At 41.8% G+C, this 9,958-nt stretch overlaps 2 protein-coding genes across 3 annotated transcripts in view; one reads left to right on the top strand and one right to left on the bottom strand.

The window, feature by feature from the left end:
• LOC118409380 overlaps window positions 1-3,738 on the bottom strand; it is a gene marked incomplete at its 5' end in the record, with an annotated part of 14,605 nt that extends 10,867 nt beyond the window's left edge. Inside the window, 1 exon segment of the mRNA XM_035810370.1 lies at window positions 3,670-3,738.
• A 3,796-nt stretch (window positions 3,739-7,534) lies between these two features.
• The window catches only part of LOC118409482 (microcephalin-like), a 14,976-nt gene continuing 12,552 nt past the window's right edge, over window positions 7,535-9,958 (top strand). For both annotated transcript variants that reach the window (XM_035810528.1, XM_035810527.1), the window contains exon 1: window positions 7,535-7,874. In XM_035810528.1, coding sequence (XP_035666421.1) covers window positions 7,821-7,874 — 54 coding nt within the window. In that variant the 5' untranslated portion in view covers window positions 7,535-7,820. The remainder of the gene's footprint in view (window positions 7,875-9,958) is intronic.

Below are 9,958 nucleotides of genomic sequence, written 5' to 3'. Positions count from 1 at the left end.
TGTTGGAGAATAATGTTCTAGGGCTGTTTACACATATTGAGTGCATTAAATGTTATGTGAAATATGTTAATATAAGGGCACTATAAATTGAGACATCTACTGCTGTATACACTGTGAACCAACCACTTTAAGTTGCCCTTATGATGAATGATATCTGATGAGAGAATTCTGGATTAAGTGTTATCTATGCTATTTATAGCAGGTATAAACACGCGTGATTTTTTTCATTTCTCACTCACATCAAATATTAAGTACAATCGATTTATTTTTGATATTCATGTGTAATGACACACCCAAGGTTATGGCTTTCATGATAAAAGAATTTCAGACACAACCATTGGATATATACAAGCATGAAATTGTACAATTTTGCAAGTATGCGACTACTTTGCTAGGCCGAATACTTTGCAATCAAAAGATATGATTTACCTGACCATCTCTACTACATACAGCATATTCCATTACATACCCTTTCAACCAACACAGCGTTACCTGTATCTCATTTCACTGTGCTTTTAAATGCTTTTAAAAGCACAATGAAGATCAGAGTTGTGATCTCCCAAGTGGGCATTCAGGTGACAGAACACTACACACTTGGTACTACGCCGATCGGCGTATTTAATGGACCACAGGGAGAGTGAAGTCGTCAATTACGCACGGACGCTTGACTCCTGAGTTTGTGTTCGCGTGGAGCGTGTGAAAAGTTGCACACAAGTCAAATATCACATTTTATCCACGACAAACAATGATATTATGTTGACCCACATCATATAATTGATAAAAATCTTCTGCCTCTCCGGGGAACATTCCTGACGGCAACTATGATCTGAAAACTTTGATGCTATCTAGAACTGTCTACTTGTAGTATGATGTTTATTTCGAACAAATATAGCTCATCGCACGTGAGAAGCGGTCTGTCTACCATGGGCGTGTGATGAAATAGTTTGAAGATAGTGTAATCTTGGTTTGAAGCGCCCCGGGCTTGTCTACGAACGAGGACAAAGAGCCTTTAGCTGAATAGGCTTTCAAACACTGTCCTACTCATGTGGCCACTTAGCCTGAACTCCAGTCGTATTGGCTGAGCTGCTCACTGACACTAGGGAACAACTTATTTCAGGCTGACATCCGCTGTGTGTTAGCCTCCTTTGCAAGCTTCTGGGGCGATGGCGTTTTATAATTTAGGGGAGTGTTGTTTCGTCGCGATTTCCAACATGGGCTGAAGTTCTCTGTGCCTGGAAAGGGAGACACAGAGAACCTTGTCCCATGTTGAAAATCGAGACACATCACTCCCCTTGGGAATAAATGCCACCGCTCAAGAAGCATGTGAAGGAGGCTAGTTGCCTGTCATATACGTAGGTTATGTTCATTCAGCTGCAAAATCCGCGTCACCAACGGTTAATTCCGTTACGGAAACCGGTTTGATCACTCTACACTCACTTTGACCTATAACCTAACGTATTGCATGTAATAGTAGGCAACGACAACACCTCGACATTTTGAATCTGTCACATGTTCTTCCAACATTTTGTATTTTTGTGTGTTTTCCTGTTGTCACTTTATCGATTAAAAAATAACTCCATCACAAGAATGATTCATGAAGGATGAATCTTGATTATTCATCTTCATTTGATTACTCGTAGTAGTGCTTTTTGAAAGAGAAAAACTTTTACTAACAGAACGGTTTAATCAAGCTACAAGAAGTCTGTCCCTACGCGTGTCATTGATTGGCAATTTTTGTATTGGTAATTTTGATTCATTGAGTCTGTCAGATTAAGTTTGGCCATCAAAGCCCTTTGTATTGCGCTGTAGAAAGTACAATATTCATTTTCATCAACACCGCGTACAGTTTGTTATTGGTCTAGTTTGTGAATCTTATTGTATTTTGCTTTGGCGGTAAAATCAAATACAAACTGTATAATCATGATCGACTTGGATCGCATTAACTGACATTTGTGCAGCTGTGTGCCTCGGGGTCTTGTTGAACTTTATTAGAAGAACGTTTGAAAAACCGTTAATTCCGTTACAGTAACGGGTGTGATCCTGGCCCTGGACTGTCACGGGATAAAACGTATGTGAAATAATCTAAGTCTTTTCAATAATTTCATTGCCGATGAGACTGTCCATGTGCTGCTATACCCATGTGGTTGAATGGCAAAGTTATAGAAAACAATCAAGTTGATGGAACATCTCCATGCCTGTTAAGACATTAAGAAATTATGTCCACTGAGATATCGGGGCGTAAGGAATTGTAGTAATGTCCAATGACAGTTATCTGTGTAACTGTAGCGTGAAGTAAGTTGCATGGTGCTACAGAATAGGCTGATGGTCCTGAGTAACACGTACAAATTTTCTGTGCACTCTTTGACTCTCAGCCGACCTCTGAAGTCTCTTTGAGCACATTTCCTTTTGTCACAAAACTAGGTTGAGGTGAATCTCTAAATACATCTTAACCCAAACTTTTACTAGTGCTGCTTCGTTTTTCTCCCGAGTTTGTCCCTGCAATTACGATAAATGGCAGATTCGACCCAAAACAACATGGTAAAGAGATAAAGAGTAGCTAGTCTCTTCAACTATCATTTTCTGTCAATGCTGTAAGAGTGGACAGAGTTACATTCTTCTGATTGAAACGCACGTCAGAACACCTCCGTATTGCAGCAAACTTTTCTAAATCCTCCGTAAAAACATGGGAGTTTACTTTTAACTGTATAATTGCATGTCGCGTAGAGGGGCATTCCACACGTTGAAAATAACATGGTTTGTCTGAAAATAGCATATCATTTCGGACGCTAGGTGTCCCACTCCTTTTGCCTCCAGCAGATTTGACAGTATTATCCATTTGTATGTGTGCAACTGATTCCACAATTATATTTTTGTTGAACCAGCACCTCACATTGTTCCATACATTGTCTGTTCGTCAAGCACAACAAAAAGGGAAATCTTACACTAATCATGGACCACCAGGGAGCCATGCATTGGGGGGGGGGGGGGATTCTTTAACTACTCTGAAGATTTCAATTTATATTATTTTACCAGGATTTGACTGTAGTGACTAAAGTTTAACATCTGTGCACATTTCTGTTTGCAATTCTAAGAGACGTACAAAGACGGCCTAGAAGGTAACTTCTGCATTAACATGTTCTGTAATGAAAAGTGGGCGTAGCATGGCTGCGAGCGGCATGTACTTAAGTCTCGATAAGCTTTGCCTTGGGGCGGAGACAAGGCTTGATTTGTTGTCTTCAAAATATCTCAATATTCAACGTCTGAATATTGTTGAGATCTTATGATATACTGATCCCTCTCTGATATGGTCAAGACGAATCACATTTTGTTGCAGAGAATTTATTTTGGAAGCTGAATATGAAAGTCACTGCCGTTACAGTACGGACAATGGAAGCGTTATCATCGACTTCACTCGAGTGCAACGGTTACAAAGAGTTTCAGAATACAAGGAGACCGGAGGCGGTAATAGTCAATGATAACCATTAATATGGGACCAACGTCCAAGAACAAACATTTTACTCGATACAAACACACCAAACTTACCCAGAACAGGCTTTGCAACAGATTAGAATATGCCCCAACCGGTTTACGCCCACCGAAGGACCGCCATAACACTCTAGCTAAAAAGACCGCGATAACGGAGGTGTCTACGAAGATGTTCCGACTCACCTGAATAGGACGGTATCCCGGGCCGACAACTGTCAGTAGAATCTGTTAACCCTCAAGTGTTGAGTTATTCACACCAGCACCAGAGAAAGTCTGTCCCGTGAGATTAAGAGCTCGCCCCCCGAGAAGGGAAAGTGTCGGGAGCGACAGTGTTTGTGGACAACCCTTTTGTATTGAAGCGTCCAGGTACGAAATTACAGACTGTGATGTCATATGACCTTTTACATTCACACAACAGGGGGCGATATCAAAGCATATCGGGTTTTGCATTGTCTCGATGTTGTTGTTTTTCACTATTTGGATGTCACACGCGAATTTCTTAGTACCCATCTAACACTTTATATTGTTACTCGTACTATGCGCTAGTGATGCCATCAATTAGGACATTTCACACTCTAATATAGGTTTGGAGATCGAGTGCATTTTTCGCTGTGCAAACCATTCGGTAATGATTTTCTTATTTATTTACACAATAGTAAAAGCAATCAGTCTCTAGTTGACGGCGAAACAAGATAGCCGTAATGACGTTACTCGTCTATACGGTCGTCAGTGACGTGAAACCTTTGCTCGCCGGTTGGATATGTCAGGCCCACGGTGTGAGGCAAGGACGTTGTTGATGAATTATTTACGCACCTACTGCTCCGCCTGCAAGGTCGGAGTGAACTACATCTGACACTTACTTAGCGTCTTCAGTTGTAAAAGTATACTGCAAGGCGTTCTGAAATAGTAGGTGCAGTTGGATTTCGACTTCGGGAATGTTTATCTCAAATGTAAAGGTCTCCGTTCTGTTAGATGTGAACCAGGAAATGTAGTTTTTTTTGCCACGTTCTTGTTATGGTCAAACACAATTGTATTCGTGTGCTGCTCAGGTCAAACATGATTAAGTTGCCACTGTGTCTGTTGTATTGGTGACTTCTATCATCTTTCTCTTGTACAAAACTGCTCCTGTAACAAGGGCGACTAATTGTATGCTTTGTCTTATTAAGCATATCTGAAGTTATAAAACCATACCTGTTCGTTTTCGAAATTCATATCAGTGTCCTCATTTCTATCTTGGGATGTTGTTGTCCTCATTTCAGGGACAAAACACCCATAGTTCTTTGGGCTTGACCTTCCTCCAGTCGGGTACACTCAGCACGTCGTCCTCGGCTCTGGATGAGTCACCTGTACTTTTCAACCTCGCCCGTAAATTTGACATGTCGGCCAACTCAAGGTTAAATCACCGCATCTTTCAAGCCACATTGCCTCCTTCAATGTCGTTGTTTGGCCGGTCCACTATTTGAATGTGGGAGGGAAGGTGTAATGATCTCCTTTGCTGCATTATTGACGTTTATCAAACCACGATTCAACCCATGGTCCAGAAATCGGAAATTTCAAACACCCCTCTTAAAAACCTTCACCTCCCATATTTCCATTGTCGTGATATGACGTCATGAAAGGGCGTCTTAACGTACAGATGTAGTGACACCCACACCATGTTATAATCCTGATTATATCATAGCAGTTTCTTCTGTACACTATGTATCATGTGCCTTAATTACTATAACATATATCACTCCCCGGGAGGACAACGTGCAGGTCACACAAGTTGTTTCGCAGTGTTAGTAAACTGGTACAAACATAAGGATCTCCAACTTACAAACATAAGCATCACCAAATTGTCTTTGCCGAGTAGATGATTAGAAGGAATTAAGCAGCACTTGCTGTTTATTAGGAACAAAATACGTGTACATGAAGGACTGTCCGGTAGGTTGGTTTGTATAATTGACACCTTATTAGTTGACAGATTGTTGCTTGGGGCATGCAATCGTTTTCCCTTACGCCTTAGTCACTGACCCCAGCTCAATCGTATGAGTCGAAGTTACATATCGGGGTAAATGCCGCAATCTTCATGCCTTCGACTCTGGCATTGATGTTGAATCATAGCAGCTATTTACGTTAGACCTTCAACGTTGGTGTTGGAGTCCCCAGGTTATGTAGAATCGCGGGTCGGCGGAGATAGTAGTGGTCTTGATTTGTAGTTTTTTTACCGGGCTCGCTCCCCTCGGGGTCTCCGTGACCAAACCTCTGCTTGGAGAATACTACGAAAAGCATCCTCGAGTCGGATGAGCCCATAAAGATCCATAAACAAGAGTAGCGCGAGCTTCAACAGCCACTCCCTCAAGTAAAGGCTGTCGTGTTGAAAAATGACGTCCATTGTGTCCCTTGATACCCGCGTAGAATACTAGTACTCATTATCGATCATTATCCCTTCGAATCCCCTGACCCACCTGTGTGTGGCCCTGGCTGGTGATACGCGTTGTTTTTTTATCGATCAACGGGAACAGGTCATCACCCAATCAAATGTCATCAAAGCCTTTCTTTTGGATTAGAGTAAAGTAGAGTTCTTAGGTTGGGTACCGTAGGAGTAACACTCCTGCTGGAACCGAGCACCTTTTGAACTCTTGTAGTGACTTGGGGTTAGAGTTCAAATAGACCTTCTCTCCTACTCATTTCTGTTGATGTACTTTCCGGCGCAGGCGCACGGGCGCAGACAATATACCACCTTCTGAACGGAACCTCGCGAACGTCCTCAGCCTGAGGATAGTTCTGTTAAATAACGCGTGCAAATGTTGTCTATGGACGGTTATGCCTGTAGGTCCCTGCAAACAGCTGTCACTAATACACAACTACAGGATGGTAACCAACAAACCATAAATCACAATGCTGAGGTAAACACCTGCAGACTTGGGTCTTAGGTAAAGTTAGTTGTTCTATTGTTCGGAGATAAATGGATTTCAAGTAGGCAGGAGTGGGTGCAATGGTGGGAGCTAGGCGGACAAGTAACCTATCGTGGGTGGCTTTACACATTGAAGTGTTGTCAAAAGATTACAAAAATTAAATCAGTGCAAAAGGCTCTTGTTTCCCCTATCTTATTTTCCTTCCTGTTTGATTTAGTTATAACTATTATCCCAATTAAAAATGGAATGTTGTTTGTCCTTGGGCGAAAACTATACAACAAGATGCACTGATGAGCGGTCACAGTTAGCTTTTGAAGGAGCGAATCAAAATGCTTTCATCAGTTTTTTCTATAACCATGTTTTCCTTGGGTATTGACATGTGATAGTGCGATTCCATGTGATTTCGAGTGGCGGCACTCACAATTGAAGAAGGTCAAGAGTGTTTGAATGTATTTGTGCATGTAAGTTATGTGTGTGTGTGTGTGTGTGTAGAGGACCAGCATAACTCAAGAACGACTGGATGGATTGTATTGATATCTAGTATGTGGGTAGGTAGATAGCTACTAGTATATAATATACTAGTATATAATATACTAGTATATAATACATATATATATATATATATATATATATATATATATATATATAGAGAGAGAGAGAGAGAGAGAGAGAGAGAGAGACATATATCGCCGAGTGTTTGGGCCCCCTATAACGTTATTATTCGATCAGTGAAAGCGATTCTTTAAAACACGTAAAAGAACGTAAAGAATATAACATATTCAAATAAATCTGTTTTCTAGTACAATGATATGTTATACATATTTGTACATATTAGTCCATAAAGCCTAGAAGAACCAGGTGCTTCAAAAGACCACGGGGTAGACCTCCGAAGCGCTGGAAGGATCAAGTTACGAAAGTGTAGAAATACAGAGAAGACCCAAGTTTGCGGAAACAAGTACAAAGAACCGTGCAACCTAGAGAGTTCTGACGGAGAAGAGCAAGGGTCCCTGGTCTTAGGCAGGTACTACTACTAGACTTGACCACAAATTTACTATTTATTTATTTTAGCAGAATGTGGAAAAGAAACGATGCTGGGGGCAAGAATGACGGACTCGTTCCCAGAACCTAGTTTTCTTAGTCACGTGACATCGGGCAAGTCTGGGCAAGTCATCAAGGCGCCATCTTTGAATTTAGAGTTGGGTCGGTTGATGCCGAAATTTTTCACAGTCTAGTTTCTCTGGCTTTTTCCTGAGAACCAGGGTCCCAGAGATATGTAAATCATCACGAAGGCTACTGCGAGAAGTTTATCCTCGCAAGTCTGTGCTCAAATTTACCAGGTTGTGGCAAGGGAGGTGCGAGCGTCCTCTCATCGCGTCGATGTGTCACTACTTCTAACGTTCTTTCCTCGTCCGTGCAAAAGTCCTGTTTGATCAGATGGCTCCCAGCAGATCCTCCAAGCGAAGATCCATGGCACCGTTACCCACTGAGGTAAGAACTATTCACGACAAATCTGAACCTTGTCCCTAATAGGTTATGTTGTCCCTATGTTGTCCAGTTTATTTGTGTTGGATCTTTTACCCCCCCTCCCCAGTTCGGTGTAACTCAGCCTCATGACTTTGCTTCACTTCAGTGAGGGTAGTACAGTGTCTTCAGTCTGGAGATGTTGAGCACAAACGCCCAAATCGTATACTCGTACGTAGAGCCTACCTTAGGCAGCTTTCTATGTGATTTTTATGATGGCATGATTCAGTTCTAAATATTGTACTCGCAGTTCTTGTTATTCATGGCTGGATGTAGTAGGCTGGATGCCATATACTGTTTCCAGACAGAGTCCAGGGCCATACTAGCTCGGATACCATACCCCAGCCCGATCTCAAAAATATCTATAGATAGATAGGCTAAATTATACTGCCCCACTCCTCGAATCTAGGGCCCACCCAAAAATTCTATGTACAGCTAACCTGAATACCAGACCCCAGCCCGATCTCAAAATTATCTATCGTGTGGGCCACATGGAAGATATTACAGTAGAAGCCAGTTAATTGCACAACGGATTAACACACACTTCTGTTAACTGCACGGAATCCTAAAATCCCAAACCGGTGCGTTCCAGCTAGATACTAGTAGCTTCGCATTATTGCACCAGCTGGATAATTGCGGCTTCAAAAGCAAAACTACGAAAGCTTCACCCTCCTTTTTCAGCACTGGAAACCAGTGCTGAAGATGGCTTCAGCACTGGAAACCGAGTGCTGAATGTTCGTCAGCACTGGAAAACCAGTGCTGACGCGCTCGCAGCACTGGAGATGCCGGCTTCAGCACTGGAAACCGAGTGCTACAAATGTTCGTCAGCACTGGAAACCGAGTGCTGGCGCTCTCAGCACTGGAAACGCCGGCTTCAGCACTGGAAACCGAGTGCTGAGAGAGCGGGAGACTAGACTCTGACATACTAGTATACAGTAATTTGGAGTTACGACACGTCCTTTGCTCGACTCAAGGACGTTATATGACGTCCTTGCTCGACTAAAACGTAAGATTGCTGGATTATAAACGTCACCTATCGTTACATTCTACTCTATAACACCTCTATAACTCTATATAACAGTGTTCATTTGTCGATTACCTTCGGGGATAATGGAAAATACTCGCGATCGTCGTGACGCTTTCTTTACGTGGGCGGTAATAATAATAAAGTTGTTTGCAATCCCGTTTTAATGATATCCATTCCTTATACATTTCAATTACACAAAACAACACAAATTCAGGCTTTTTTGCATCTGTATCTATCTTACGTTATATAGCTGGTATAACCGCCGTTCGGCGTAACACACCAGCTAAAAGTGCATAAACTTGAATAATCATCTTTATTAGTATCGTATATAGTACCGCTTTCAGTACTTTGTATCTATACTCTACATACATACACCAAGTTACACATTAAATTGAATAGCACAACCAAAAGTTTAACTTTATTTTTAATCAGTATAACATGCATTGGCATGATACCGGTCATAAGCCTTATACCGTTCGATTAAAAATAGTGGAACTTAAAGAGATCTACACATGCAACAATAGTTATTTCTGAGGTATGCACACTTCAGACATCTAGGTGTCCAATACATAATTTACAAAGCATCGATAACAATGCATTCGAAGACAACAAGGCCAAAAGTTTTCAGGTCATTTTCGGGGCAGGCGAGCTCGTCGTGGGACAAACACACTGTCACGTTCATCGCCAGATTTGTAGATAATAATCACATGTGCTCACGGCACAAGACGAGCATGATTCAACAGCAATCTTGAATTTCTTTTGGTGACCTACAACTCGTGTACGTAAAAGTGTGAGGAACCGTTGCATTATCGCCCGGATCTACGGCTGAATGGGTCAAATTGAACGTACGCCGCCATTTTCCCGCCATTTTTAATGCTGCGGCCAGCAGTAAAGTTTTACGTCATAGCGGTTGTGACGGACCAAAACTAAATGAAATTCTTGTCAGTATACGCCCACTTTCTCATGACTTTTTGTATGCTCATGCAGATTTTTGTTTTGTGCAACTACTAACCAGGAAAGAAAG

The sequence above is a fragment of the Branchiostoma floridae genome, chromosome 2 (assembly GCF_000003815.2).
Source record: "Branchiostoma floridae strain S238N-H82 chromosome 2, Bfl_VNyyK, whole genome shotgun sequence".
Taxonomy (NCBI): domain Eukaryota; kingdom Metazoa; phylum Chordata; class Leptocardii; order Amphioxiformes; family Branchiostomatidae; genus Branchiostoma; species Branchiostoma floridae.
The sequence above is the reverse complement of the archived record's forward strand: the minus strand, read 5'-3'. Positions and strand labels throughout refer to the sequence as shown.